Source organism: Somniosus microcephalus, chromosome 6 (genome assembly GCF_052327205.1).
Source record: "Somniosus microcephalus isolate GS21.2 chromosome 6, FLI_Smic_1.0, whole genome shotgun sequence".
Lineage (NCBI taxonomy): Eukaryota > Metazoa > Chordata > Chondrichthyes > Squaliformes > Somniosidae > Somniosus > Somniosus microcephalus.
In genome coordinates, this window is record NC_140992.1 from 245,263,170 (window position 1) to 245,278,712 (window position 15,543).

Sequence of the window (15,543 nt, forward strand, 5' to 3'; positions counted from 1 at the left end):
CGATTTACTTGTACTATTTTCAAGTACGTATACTGTATTCACTGCTCACAATGTGGTCTCCTCTGCGTTGGGGAGACCAAACGCAGATTGAGTGATCACTCTGAACACCTCCATTCAGTACGCAAGCATGATCCTGAGCTTCCGGTCACTTGCCATTTTAATTCTCCATCCCACTCTGACCTCGGCCTCCTACATTGTTCCAATGAAGCTCAAGGAACAGCACCTCATCTTTCGATTAGGCACTTTACAGCCTTTTGGACTCAACATTGAGTTCAACATTTTCAGATCATAACCACCACTCGCATTTTTTCCAGACAGCTGTTAATGGTTCTGATGTTGCCATTTACAGCTCCTCCGGACTCATTTTTTACTGGTTCCATTACCATCTCCTTTTGCTTTGCACCACCACCATCCCTTTAGTCATTTAATCACTCCCGTCTTCCACCCTATCATAGACCTTCCATTTTGTTTTCCTCTCCTCCCTGCCTCTGTACTTGCTTAAAAACTGGTAAATCTCTAACCTTTCCCAGTTCTGACAAAAGATCATCGTTAACTTGGTTTCTCTCTCCACAGATTCTGCCTGACCTGCTGAGAATTTCCAGCATATTCAGTATTTTGCTTTTGTACCACACATCTATAATTTGTTAGTTTACTAAAAGCTGTCCAGTCTTGATGAGGTGCTTAGCATTGGTGGATGAAAGTTCAATTCCCCACTCTGTTGAATTCTGTATCTCAAGCTACATCACTGTGTGTAGATGTTGGAGGGAAGGGGGAAAAGAGGAAAACAAGCAAGTTGTCAAGGATACCTGAATTTTGGAATTAGATTGCTGGTTTCATGAAGGAACAGGATGGAAGACAAGCTGGGACATGAGGCAGTAATCTTAGAAAGGGGAGAAGATAAATTAAGGCATGTGGATGACGACACCACACACTGGACTGACTGAAAACACGCAAGCCTTGAAATTCCTGCATCTGCATTGTAAGTTAGGGAGAAGGGCCAGCATTTGGGACAGGACATGGCTCTGCCGAGTCACTGTGCCTTTTTGTCTTTTGAAAAATTCCAACAGGAGGGTGGCGAGGGTGCTCCTTGTATCCACACCCCTTGCTGATCAGACAAGATGAGACTGGCAGCATTATGCCATGCACCTCCTTACTGGCAAAAGCAGGGTCTACATTTCCAATTTCCCAACACTCAAGAGTGATCAAATGCTGTTAGGATAGCAAGTACAAGCATAATTTATTTTGCAAAAACAGTCTTTTCAGCCGTAACAGCAGCACCCTCCATACTCCCCAGAGTGACAGGATGCCAGCCTAAAGTTCTTGCCCCACCCCCTCCCAGAATGCTAGAAATGGCATGGGCACCTCCCCTCTATGCTAATGACCCCGTCCCCAGGATTTGGGACAATCAGTGTCAGGGCAAACTGGTGAGCATAATGAATTTCAGGACTCCGTTCTTTTAGTCTGAAACTAGTGGACAGAGGATGGCTATTATCAGCAGCACAAGCAGGCAATGCCAATATGCAATTTTATATCTAGCTTCAGTTACAATTGCTACATAAATGTTCAGTTGGGACTGGGAAGTGTGCAAGGAAAATTTTAGATGCCACTGAATTAACAGAACTACAACCAACAGAAACCCTTAAAGTTGTTTTATTTAGCAATGTTTAAACATATAATATAAACAAAATCATGAACACCAAGTCTGCACATATTTTTGTAAAGGTAAGGACCCCAACATCTGACTAATAAGGCCTTTGAAACATTGTTTATTATGATTAACATAAGGATATAGAAAATCATGTCAATCAACACATTACAAGGTGAAAATTCAGAGGAATATTATTGAAAGTAGAGTTGTTAGTGATTTATTATGAACTATTCAGTACTTCACTGAACAGTTACTCTCAATCCATTAATAAATTAGACTGCCACATGACTACTGGCTGGCTACTCACTGTTTGAAAGTTATTTTTACTGCATCCAGGCCTCATGGACATTATGACATCAATCATAGATGCACGCATGTGCAAATCAACTCTGGAAAATCAGAGTTCATTACTATTCCTGCTGTGTCTAGTTCAGTTGACAGCTATTAAGAACCAGTCTAATCGGAAGAGAAAATTTACAAGATAAACAATCATTTCAAACTGTTGTAAAGGATGGTAGTTTTGTTGCATTAAAAGATTTTTAACGACCTCATTAGATGAACAGAATGTGCAAGACGGTGCAGGAAGCTATGAAACCCAGGATACCGCATGCCAAGCCTTGGTTATTTTTTTTTTAAATATATATACACACAATCTTAGGCCATGCAGAGTTAACCTGGCTCTGCTGTAGTGTCCAATTACATTCACCAGATTGCAACTCTTGGTGATTACTGGAACTTTGAGACACAGTAGCGTAGCGGTACTCAAATACAGCCCGAGGGCCAACTGCAAACCTTGTGAGCAGTAATGTATTTTCTCCCCCATTTTGCCTCCAGTAATCCCACTGTATTACACACCTTCTCCACCAAAAAGCACAGGCCAGTGGCTCCAAGAACCATTACCTCAGTTATGGGCTCCCAACAAGGAGTTACTCCATAGTTTTCTACTCCACTCAAATATATTTTCCGTACTTCACCCCAAGCAGAAGGCTAAGAAACTCAGTGTAAACGGTTACTGAATGTTCCAGTCTTGGATGCTCCTAGTTGGGACAAAGGGCTGAACAGCATGGAAACTTTTGCAGCCCATTGCCACTGGGAGGCCACAGCAGTGGTAAGGCTCTGTGGTGTCAGAACTCCAGTTCATCCTCTTGACACATGGTACGGAACTGAGGAGTCTTGCACTATGTTATACAACCAAACTTTAGACAATTAGTTTGTGGAAATAAGTGTTAACGATCTAGTTTAGAAAAGTAATTAAACATACTCAGTTTATGGAATCCAAGGGTAAATAAAAACTTGATGCTACTGGGTTTCCATTGGTGTTTGAATCATATATAGGTGGTGCATATGCTATTGTTAAAAAGAAGAACATGGAGTTTCCACACTGTTGAAGCGACTTGTGAGCAAGTTACTGTTTAAGATGCTAGTCCTCAACCTGAAATTAGTAAATACCTCTGCAATAGAGCTTCATCAGACTACCTAGGTCACAATTTTAAAATGGCCAAAAGTCTAACCTGTGCAACCTAAATCTTTTAAAAATATTTTAGATTTGTTGTTGAATGAGAAGACTACCTATGTTAAGAAAATGCAATTGGAATGCTATTAAAGTTGATTTGTAGACCTTCTTTCAAGCATATCTTTTCCAGTGCTGAAAGTTCAAATTTCATTTTAACAAGACTGAAACAAAATGACAATGTTACAGAGGCTTCATTACAGATCGGGTTTAAGTTAGACTGTAAATAGTACAAGGAATCCCCACCTGTAAATAGGAAGGTATAAATCACTTCTTTTTGGAATACACAAGATACTGCATAAATAACTGGCTGAAAACAATATACACTTTTACCAAGTGTTACTGACAATTGAATTTTCTCTTATACAAGTTTGAGATCACATGCAATTTCACTATGACCAATGTAACACAATGTCCATTCTTTCAAATGCACCTGTCATTCCTGATCATTTGGGGCACCGAGAGAGAGAGAGACATAGGCAGAGTCAAGTTAGCATGTTGCCGAGTGTAGATTAATAAAGATCTGAGGTCATGGCCAAAACTGGATTTGAATCAATGCTCAACCAACCATAAGCCCTGTTTTTTTTTTGCAAGACCCCCATAAATATAACCAGGGCCTGGTTAGAATAATATCTGAAATTATAGTATAGCAACCACTGAGAGAAATCCAAAGGATTTTTCAAGAAAGGAGTGTTAATATTCCAGCATACATAGCATCTGGTTCAATTATAAAGCTTCAGGTTCGAGTAGAGATACACCAGTGAATTTAGAATTACTCCATGAAAATTAAAGAACAGCTTTCTTGATTATTAAATTAAGTTTTCTTCTTCAAGTCCTCAAATCTACGAGACAGATCATCAAAATCAATATCTTCTGAAGCTGTGGAAGTGCCACCAACAGATGCTGTCGGTAGGGTGTCAGGCACAGAGGGCAACTCTGGTAGCGTCATGTTATCGTAAATAAAGTCGCTCGGACCAGCAGCAGGTCCTGGCATCTGCCGAGGTGCAGGAACCGGGACTGAAGGGCCTATAAAAATACAATTAACAAAAATTAATGTGTGCTATGTAGTACCACATATGCTAACATTAGTCACAAAAACATTTTCACCAGTGAACTACATAAAGAGATTAAACCAAAAAATCTGTATCGACTTACCAGGAAGCTTGGAAGAAGGCAAACGAGTGTCAGTACTTTTAACATCATCAATCTGTTAAACAACACCAATTATCAGTTATACAATCAAGTCAACTTTAACGACAGCAATGTCACCAGCAACTGCATGCTGTGAGGTGGTAAAGGGGAAGCGCATGCTTAGAGGAGGGCTCTGACCTACATCAACCTGTCTCTGGAAGGGAGAGTCAATCTCAAAGCTGGCATGCTGCTTTGTTAAATTCTCTCACTTGAGGACCTGGATTAAGCAGCTGATGATGAGTAAGCCTAGAGTGTTGCATTGGACTTGGTAATAGAAGCGCAGATCCAAATCAACTCCCTGTGGTAGACCTGGTAATCCAATGCCTGAGCCAGGAAGTCCGCAGTATTCCAAGACAATGGTTGGTAGATTAATCACCCATTCTGGTTCATTAATGGAACCTAGCAGGGTAGACCCGTCACTGGAGGCCCTTCCCACTCAACTCCCGGTAACTCTGCAAGATATGTGACGAGAAAAAGATTGGTGAAGTCAAGCGTAGGTCCCTTGCAGTCAGAATCAGGGGAATTTATAATGGGGAACAAAGAAATGGCAGACCAATTAAATACATACTTTGGTTCTGTTTTCACAAAGGAGGACACAAATAACCTCCCAGAGATGTCAGGGAACATAGGGTCTAATGAGAGGGAGGAACTGAAAGAAATCAGTATTTGTAGGGAAATGGTGTTAGGGAAATTGACGGGATTGAAGGCCGATAAATCTCCAGGGCCTGATAATCTACACCCTAGGGTACTTAAGGAAGTGGCCCTAGAAATAGTAGATGCATTGCTGGTCATCTTCCAAAATTCTATAGACTCTGGAACCGTTCCCATGGATTGGAGGGTAGCTAATGTAACCCCACTATTTAAAAAAGGTGGTAGAGAGAAAACGGGGAATTATAGACCGGTAAGCCTGACATCGGTAGTGGGGAAAATGTTAAGAGTCCATTATAAAAGATGTAATAGCAGAGCACTTGGAAAACAGTGACAGGATCGGACAAAGTCAACATGGATAGTGCTTGACTAATCTACTGGAATTTTTTGAGAATGTAACTGGTAAAATAGATAAGGGAGAACCAGTGGATGTGGTGTATTTGTGCTTTCAGAAGGCTTTCGATAAGGTCCCGCATAAGAGATTAGCGTGTAAAGTTAAGGCACATGGGATTGGGGGCAAGGTACTGACTTGGATAGAGAACTGGTTGGCAGACAGGAAGCAAAGAGTTGGAATAAACGGGTCTTTTTCCGAGTGGCAGGCAGTGACTAGTGGGGTACCACAGGAATCGGTCCTAAGACCTCAGCTATTCACAATATATGGCCACAGCACAGAAGGAGGCCACCTGGCCCATCGAGCCCACGCCGGCTCCCCGCAAGAGCACCCCAGCCAGCCACATCCCCCGTCCTTCCCCCGCAGCCCTACAAAATCCCTTCTTTCAGGTACTTAGCCAATTCCCCCCCGAAAGCCACAACCGAGTCCGCCTCCACCACCCTCCCAGGCAGTGCACTCCAGATCCCAACCACCCGCCGCACAAAAAAGTCCCTCCCCACGTCGCCCCCGACTCCTCCGCCAACCACCCCAAATCCGCACCCTCCGGTTCCTGACCCCCCCACCAACGGGAGCAGCCCCTCCCCACCCACTCTGTCCAGAACCCCCACGACCCCGAACACCTCCATCAAATCTTCTCTGCTCCAAGGAGAACAACCCCAGCCTCTCCAGTCCATCCACGCAACTGAAGTCCCACATCCCTGGAACCATCCCCGCAAATCTCTGCAGCCCCTCTGAAGCCCTCACATCCCTCCCAAAGTGCGGTGCCCAGAACCGGACACCACCCCAGTTGAGGCCAAACCAGCGCTCCACAAAGGTTCATCACAACTTGCCCGCTACTGCACTCTATAACTCCACCCACGAAGCCCAGGATCCCATATGCCCTTGAACCTTCAGCGATTTGTGCACATAAAGCCCCAGGTGTCTCTGTTCATGCACCCCCCCCCACGATTGCACCCCCCAGCTTACACTGCCCCTCCTCATTCCTCCCACCAAAATGTCAAGGATTAAATCTGTGAATGCCACACTCAAACCACTAAAAACAGAAGCAAGAGAATGGGTTAAGACCAGACCAGAATGTGGGGCATAGTCCTTGTGTACTGGCTTTACACACTCTGAGACTGTTAGCTGCACTGATATATTAATGATCTAGACGAGGGAACTAGATGTAATATCTCCAAGTTTGCAGATGACACAAAGCTGGGTGGGCGCATGTGCTGTGAGGAGGATGCCGAGAAACTCCAGTATGATTTGGACAGGTTGGGTGATTGGGCAGATGCAATATAATGTGGATAAATGCAAGGTTATCCACTTTGGTGGCAAAAACAGGAAGGCAGATTATTATCTGAATGGCAATAGATTGGGAGAAGGGGAAGTGCAACGAGACCTGGGTGTCCTTGTGCACCAGTCGCTGAAGGTAAGCATGCAGGTGCAGCAGGCGGTTAAGGCGGCAAATGGTATGTTGGCCTTCGTAGCGAGAGGGTTCGAGTACAGGAACAAGGGTGTCTTGCTGCAGTTGTACAGGGCCTTGATGAGACCACACCTTGAGTATTGTGTGCAGTTTTGGTCGCCTTATCTGAGGAAGGATGTTCTTGCCATGTAGGGAGTGTAGCGAAGATTCACCAGACTGATACCTGGGATGGCAGGAATGACGTATGAGGAGCGATTGGGTCGATTGGGCTTATACTCGCTGGAGTTTAGAAGAATGAGAGGGGATCTCATTGAAACTTATAAAATTTTAACAGGACTAGACAGACTAGATGCAGGAAGGATGTTCCCGGTGGCGGGGGAGTCCAGAACCAGTGGTCACAGTCTAAGGATAAGGGGTAAGCCATTTAGGACAGAGATGAGGAGGAATTTCTTCACCCAGAGACTGGTGAACCTGTGGAATTCTCTACCATAGAAGGCAGTTGAGGCCAATTGATTAAATATATTCAAGAAGGAGTTAGATATATTTCTTAAGGCTAAAGGGATCAAGGGATATGGGAAGAAGGCAGGGACAGGGTACTGAGTTTGGATGATCAGCCATGATCTCATTGAATGGCAGAGCAGGCTCGAGGGGCCGAATGGCCTACTCCTGCTCCTATCTTCTATGTTTCTATGCTAATGCCACAACAGGTAGGATGGTCCCATCCAGATAAGCAGTGGATTACAGCTCTGGTAAACTGCACAGTTGTAGATGATTAAGTTCCAGCAGTACTCCTGCACACAAACCACCTACCGCAAAATGCCAACACCCGTGTGACCATTTAACTTATCGCCCACCTATTCAGCGAGAAAGTGTTAGCTTAATGTGGTGTACAATTTGAATGTCTGTCTGTGTTAAGAGCTGTAAAAATACAAATTAACCCTGGACATTTTTTTTAAACGCCAATTCTAAAATACATGATTCACTGATAATTACCAGTAAAAATAGCAGCCCTAGTATTCTGCAACTTAAAATCTGACACAAAAATGCAAGTTTACACAAAATCTAGTTGCCGAACATTACAACAATGTAAACAAAGTACTGCTGTGGCTTTTCTGAATAAATCACAAATCAAAAACTTATATTTAATAATGTATTTATAAATTACCAGTTCAGTTTCATCAGATTATGCATTCTGAACACACTTCAAAGCAGAGATTACTTATTAAACATTACACATATTCATGGAATAAATTTTAAAATAATATATTTTTGAAGCCACTGATTTCCTGAAAATGCTAATATTAATGGATCCTCCAGAAAATGAGGCAACCTGGTTAGTGAAATGATTTTCAGTATTCCTTTTGCACATATATGCAAGTACTATTTAATAATCAAGTGAGACTACATTTAGCATATCAGTGTACTGGCCACAGCCCCCAGAAACTTTGAGCCAGATTTTGCTGTAGCAGGGCATCTAACGGTGTCTGCCATTAGTTAGCCTTGCCCCTTTAGGATTTTAATTTTTTTCCATGGCAATTTGCTGAAAGTGCGAGCTTATAATGTCACAGCGAGGGAAACGGAGCATCTGGGACCCGAGTGAACAGGGCAAACAACTGTGCATCTCCTTAACCAATCAGATTGAAGGATTGTGAACTTAACAGCACAAGGACTGAAGTGTAATTTGGAGTGGGTGAATTCAATGTCAAATCAGGTACAGAAAGAGAAATAAAGGGAGGGAAAGAAAGATTGGATTGAGAGAGAAAAAAAAAGACAGAAAGGAAAAGTTAAAAAATTTTCTTTTACAGTTTTAAAATCTCCAACAACAATTAAAACTTGAAGGAATGAGATTCCACTCTGCTAATAGTTAATTTTCAGTGCCAGAGAGGTTGTTTGGCAGTAAAATATCAAAAGTTTAAGTGGGCCATGGAATACTGTGCAAATCAACAATTACATTTTTTTGATGGTTTACATCTCAGGCACAACACAAGGAATACTGACTAACATCATGTAAGATTATGAGTCAAAACAGCAAGGCTGAGGTGCAATGTTGTTAGTAGTGTTAATGTATGGTTGAAAGCACCAGAAGTATGATTAAAACAACATCTTTCCTGATTATCCACTCTCCCATTGGTCAGGCTCAGGTCTGTTGTTGCGAAAGAACCTCAGCAACTTACAGATTCGTATGTTGGTGGGTGTGTTGGTATCGGAGGGGGGTTACCCCCCATGTTGGGTGGCTGGAAGTTGTTGAATGGCTGATAAGTGTCCACTGACAGACCATTAAAGTTATCCTAGGAGAAACAAAAATAGGCAGGATTCAACCAAATACTATGCATACCACCTCCCATCCCCAACCCAACACAACTCTGATGTATGTTTTTGCTGACTACCACAGCATCACATCTGATGTCTGGACTATCAAATCAAACAGGATTACATAGCTCAGCTTTAACTATTGTTATTCATTGTACCTTAAAGCTAGCTTGGTGGGGGGGGCATTATTTTTCTACCCCTCCCATAAGAGAAGAAAACTAGGGATGTGCATCCTCAATTCTCATCAGTGCCATACTAAATCACTAATTTAGATAATACAGAATACATTTGAATTGGAAAATATCCTTGAAAAAAACCCAGCAAACCACATTTCAGTGGAGACTACAAGCAAATTTAATTTGGATTGCACTTCTATAAAGTTGCTGTGTATCTGGGTTACCTTTTTGCAACCTTAGTAAAAAATATCATACACAGACACACACAATTAGGGAGCTTATCCCTTTCCAATTGATTTCCCGCACACCCCACCCACTCTCTAAGTCAGGTACAGTGAGATTTGATGATATACTTGTCACTGTATTATGGCCATCTAGGAAACAGGGAAAACTGGTTGAGAATTCAAGGGTTCTAATCTGATCAACCACACTCCATTCAAGTTGTCAGTCTAGCAGAGTAACTGAAGCATTACTTCACCAGAAATCACCAATTTTTAACATGACATGATTAGCCTACATTAGTAGATGGAACATAGAAACATAGAAGATAGGAGCAGGAGTAGGCCATTCGGCCCCTTGAGCCTGTTCCGCCATTTAATGAGATCATGGCTGATCATCCAAATTCAGTACCCTGTCCCTGCTTTCTCCCCATATCCCTTGATCCCTTTAGCCTTAAGAAATATATCTAACTACTTCTTGAATATATTTAATGAATTGGCCTCAACTGCCTTGTGTGGTAGAGAATTCCACAGGTTCACCACTCTCTGGGTGAAGAAATTCCTCCTCATCTCAGTCCTAAATGGCTTACCCCTTATCCTTAGACTGTGACCACTGGTTCTAGACTCCCCCGCCATTGGGAACATCCTTCCTGCATCTAGTCTGTCTAGTCCTGTTAGAATGTTATAAGTTTCAATGAGATCCCCTCTCATTCTTCTAAACTCTAGCGAATATAAGCCTAATCGACCCAATCTCTCCCCATACGTCATTCCTGCCATCCCAGGTATCAGTCTGGTGAATCTTCGCTGCACTCCCTCCATGGCAAGAATATCCTTCCTCAGATAAGGTGACCAAAATTGCACACAATACTCAAGGTGTGGTCTCACCAAGGCCCTGTACAACTGCAGCAAGACATCCTTGCTCCTGTACTCGAATCCTCTCGCTATGAAGGCCAAAATACCATTTGCCTTCTTAACCGCCTGCTGCACCTGCATGCTTACCTTCAGCGACTGGTGCACAAGGACACCCAGGTCTCGTTGCACTTCCCCTTTTCCCAATCTATTGCCGTTCAGATAATAATCTCTCTTCCTGTTTTTGCCACCGAAGTGGATAACCTCGCATTTATCCACATTATACTGCATTTGCCATGCATCTGCCCAATCACCCAACCTGTCCAATCATACTGGAGTTTCTCTGCACCCTCCTCACAGCACACACGCCTACCCAGCTTTGTGTCGTCTGCAAACTTGGAGATATTACATCTAGTTCCCTCGTCTAGATCATTAATATATATTGTGAATACAGGAAACTTTGTGCTATCCGGCACCGACGGGACCGAGCTGTTGCCGTCCCATCAAAAGTGCCGGACAAACCAGCGCTAATGTTGAAACATACGGAGATTTTGAGCTCCGTATCTGGCAACAAACCCTGTTGCTCAGCTTCTAAACAGTCAGCCGTACCTTGCAAGCGTCTCTGTAGCTTAGCAACAGCTTCAGCGAGACCTTGCAGAGCCTGACTGGTGACAAAAAAGCAACGAAAAGAAAAAAAAACCCTAACGAAACGGCTCCTGATTTTTGCCGGTGGCTCGAGCATTCCGGACAGTTAACCTCCGGATAAACCAAAGTTTCCTGTAGCTGGGATCCCAGAACCGATCCCTGCGGTACCCCACTAGTCACTGCCTGCCACTCGGAAAAAGACCCATTTATTCCAACTCTTTGCTTCCTGTCTGCCAACCAGTTCTCTATCCAAGACAGTACTTTACCCCCAATCCCGTGTGCTTTAACTTTGCACGTTAATCTCTTATGCGGGACCTTATCGAAAGCCTTCTGAAAGTCCAAATACACCACATCCACTGGTTCTCCCTTATCTAATCTACCAGTTACAGACTCAAAAAATTCCAGTAGATTAGTCAAGCATGATTTACCTTTTGTAAATCCATGTTGACTTTGTCCGATCCTGTCACTGTTTTCCAAGTGCTCTGCTATTACATCTTTTATAATGGACTCTAGCATTTTCCCCACTACCAATGTCAGGCTTACCGGTCTATAATTCCCCATTTTCTCTCTACCACCGTTTTTGAATAGTGGGGTAACATTAGCTACCCTCCAATCCATGGGAACTGTTCCAGAGTCTGTAGAATTTTGGAAGATAACCAGCAATGCATCTACTATTTCTAGGGCCACTTCCTTAAGTACCCTAGGATGTAGATTATCAGGCCCTGAGGATTTATCGGCCTTCAATCCCGTCAATTTCCCCAACACCATTTTCCTACAAATACTGATTTCATTCAATTCCTCCCTCTCATTAGATCCTATGTTCCCCGACATCTCTGGGAGGTTATTTGTGTCCGCCTGTGTGAAGACAGAACCAAAGTATGTATTTAATTGGTCTGCCATTTCTTTGTTCCCCATTATAAATTCCCCTGATTCTGACTGCAAAGGACCTACGCTTGACTTCACCAATCTTTTTCTCTTCACATATCTATAGAAGCTTTTACAGTCAGTTTTTATGTTCCCTGCAAGCTTACTCTCGTAATCTATTTTCCCTCTCCTAATTAATCCCTTTGTCCTCCTTTGCTGAATCCTAAAGTGCTCCCAATCCTCAGGTTTGCTGCTTTTTCTGGCCAAATTATATGTCCTCTCCTTGGATCTTATGCTATCCCTAATTTCCCTCGTTAGCCACGGTTGAGTCACTTTTTTTGTTTTATTTTTATGCCAAACAGGGATGAACAAATTCTGTAGTTCATCCATGCGATCTTGAAATGTTTGCCATTGCCTATCCACCGTCAACCCTTTAAGTAACGTTTCCCAATCCATCCTAGCCAACACTGATCAATCACTGAAAAAAATATTTTTAATAAGTTTAGTATGATACATTAAAGATGAAACATTTATAGTTTCATGTCAAGAAAGTCAATCAACATGACCAGATTTATTCAACTAGAAAATCTAGTTTAGTTGAAGTAAAAGAACAAGTAGTTTCCTTGCCTGTAGAAAGGACATCATTCATGCAACAGAAATGCTTGTTTTGTTAAGCCAGAGGATTTAGAAGCCTACGCTTCATCAAAACAAAAGCTTCGGAAGCATGCAGACTATCACACGCACCTGAAGAAAATCCTTAACAATACAGGTTACGAGTGGATATAGTTAACAGGCAGCTAACTTTTGGTAGACCCCTTCAGGTTTTTTTGTTTATAATCCATCCCAAGCATGTACTCCAAAACTAAAGACACAACTGATTCAACACAATTAGGGCTGGTTTAGAATCACAAAGAGACAGTATGATTCAAGTTATACTTTGCATGACCAATGCTCTCCTGGCCAGCCTCCCATTCTTCACTTCATCTCATCCAAAGCTCTGCTGCCCATATCCTATCCCACACCAAGTTCCGCTCACCCATCACCTGTGGCCTTTCTGGCTCACACTGGCTCCCGGTCACCAATGCTCCAAATTGAAAATCTTCAACCGCGTGTTTAAATTCCTTCATGGCCTCACCCTTCCCTATTTCCCAAACTCTCTGTTCCTTTGACTCCGGCTTGTTGTGCATCTCCCCCTCCTTTTGCTTCACAATTGGTGTCCATGCCTTCAGCGGTCTAGGACCTACACTCTGAAATTTCCTCCTTAAACCCCTCCTTCCTCCTTCCCTCTCCACCTTTAAGGCCCTCCTGAAAACTCCCCTTTTTGATCAAGCTTTTGGTCACCCCTCCTAATATCCTCTTCTTTGTCTCACCATCCATTTTTGTCTGATTACATCTCTATGAAGTGCCTTGGGATGTCTTTTTTCATTAAAGGTGCTATATAAATGCAAATTGTTCTAGGCAGAAGTGAAGAAAGTTGGAGGGGGAATTAAAGTGTGAAATTTTCACTTAAAAAAAATACTTACTGGTCCCTTTCTTGGAGGGTATGAGAATGGTACAGATGGTATTGGCATAGACATAATGCCTGTAGTGGGTGCTGTGAATCCTCCACCACCTCCCCCACCAGGTCCACCTTTCTTATCATCATTATCTACGTCAATCAAATCTGCTTCCACTCCAACTGGGGCTTCACCCTAGAAATAATTTAAAAAAACAGCTCAATAAGTAGTGAATAAGAATATAATTTTACCATATAATAAAGCTCTAAGGTCCTACAAATTTCAGAGTACACACCCCCCAGCCCAAGAAATTAATGATATACAGTATTGTAACTTTTGAGCACTTAGTTAACCATGCAGAAGGCCTTGGAGAGGGTGCAGAAGAGATTTATTAGAATGGTACCAGGGATCAGGGACTTCAGTTATTGGTGGTGGGGGTTGGGGGGGGGGGGGGGGGGGTGAAGAGAGAGAAAAGGAAAATTTTTTTCCTTTTTTAAGCAGCCCGTTATGATCTGGAGTGCACTGTTTGAAAGAGTGGTGGAAACGGATTCAATAACTTTCAAAAGAGAATTGGATACATACTTGAAAAAGAAAAAAAAATTGCAGGGCTATGGGGAAAGAACAGGGGAGTGGGACTAATTGGATAGCTCTTTCAAAGAGCCGGCACAGACACGATGGGCCAAATGGCCTCCTTCGGTGCTGCATGATTCTAAATAATTAGAATCACAACTTGCAGAGTGCTTGTGATCTTAATTACACCTACAAAGTACAGGAAACTTTGTGCTATCCGGAGGTTGAATGTCCGGCAACTTCGATCTAACGGCAGAAATCAGCAGCCGTTTTGGTTAGGTTTTTTTTCTTCTCCTAGCATCCTTTTCACAGGCAGGCTCTGGATAGCGTCTTTGTAGCTTAGCAACAGCTTCAGAGACGCTTCCAAGCTACTGGGCCGAGTGTTTACAAGCTGTTGTTGAGCAACAGTGTTTGTGGTCAGATACGGCAGGCTCTAGAAAGCGTCTCTGTATCTTAGCAACAGCTTCAGAGACGCTTCCAAGCTACTGGGCCGAGTGTTTACAAGCTGTTGCTGAGCAACAGTCTTTGTTGTCAGATACGGAGATGCAAAGCTCCTATCTGATAACATTGACGCTGGTCTATCCGGAAGTTTTGAGGCAACGGCAGTAGCTCGGTCCCGTGGGTGCCGGATAGCACAAAGTTTCCTGTATAGTGATTGCTGAAACAACTACTCCTGCTCCTATCTTCTATTTTTCTATATGTTTCTATGCTGTACAACACATTACCACAGCAGTTAAAAGGAACGTTAATTTTACAATTCCTGTTAGTTGGAGAATAACTTTAGAATTAAAATCATTAGCCCATTCCTTAAGTATTATAATTTACTGAAAAATCAGCAAATTCATAAGAACATTAAGAAATAGGAGGAGTAGGCCAATCGGCCCCTCGAGCCTGCTCCGCCATTCAATAAGATCATGGCTGATCTGATCCTAACCGCCAATCTACTATCACAGAACCAACAGAATTAGACACACGAAATGGAGCAGGATCAGGCTACACGGCCCCTGGGCCCGCTCCGTTACCCACAGGGCCATGTCCGATCCGAACCTAGACTCATGTCCAAATTCCTGCCCGCTCCCCGTAACCCTTAATTCCCTTTACTTCTAGGAAACTGTCTACTTCTGTTTTAAATTTATGTAATGATGTAGCTTCTACAGCTTTTTGGGGCAGCATATTCCATGGACCTACCACCCTCTGAGTGAAGTAGTTCCTCCTCATCTCAGTTTTGAAAGAGCAGCCCCTTATTCTAAGACTATGCCCCCTAGTTCTAGTTTCACCCATCATCGGGAACATCCTCCCCGCATCCACCCGATCCAACCCCTTCACAATCTTATATGTTTCAATAAGATCGCCTCTCATTCTTCTGAACTCCAATGAGTAGAGTCCCAATCTACTCAACCTCTCCTCATATGTCCATCCCCTCATCCCCGGGATTAACCGAGTGAACCTTCTTTGTACTGACTCGAGAGCAAGTATGTCTTTTCTTAAGTATGGACACAATTTTTCATTTTTTCCACATCAATCCAATGGCATCTTCAGGATATAAAAGGTTGCATCTGGACCTTCTAAACTTTAGGTGAGTCTTGGTAAATTTGTACACATTCATTAGTATTGCTCGC

The 15,543-nt window shown here is 42.9% G+C and overlaps 1 protein-coding gene across 2 annotated transcripts in view; it reads right to left on the bottom strand.

Annotated features, from left to right (window-relative positions):
- Nucleotides 1-1,634: 1,634 nt before the first annotated feature.
- The window catches only part of ist1 (IST1 factor associated with ESCRT-III), a 32,826-nt gene continuing 18,917 nt past the window's right edge, over nucleotides 1,635-15,543 (bottom strand). For both annotated transcript variants that reach the window (XM_085991705.1, XM_085991704.1), the window contains exons 7-10: nucleotides 13,382-13,549; nucleotides 8,971-9,084; nucleotides 4,314-4,365; nucleotides 1,635-4,184 (exon numbers count right to left, since the gene is read on the bottom strand). In XM_085991705.1, coding sequence (XP_085847831.1) covers nucleotides 3,973-4,184; nucleotides 4,314-4,365; nucleotides 8,971-9,084; nucleotides 13,382-13,549 — 546 coding nt within the window. In that variant the 3' untranslated portion in view covers nucleotides 1,635-3,972. The remainder of the gene's footprint in view (nucleotides 4,185-4,313; nucleotides 4,366-8,970; nucleotides 9,085-13,381; nucleotides 13,550-15,543) is intronic.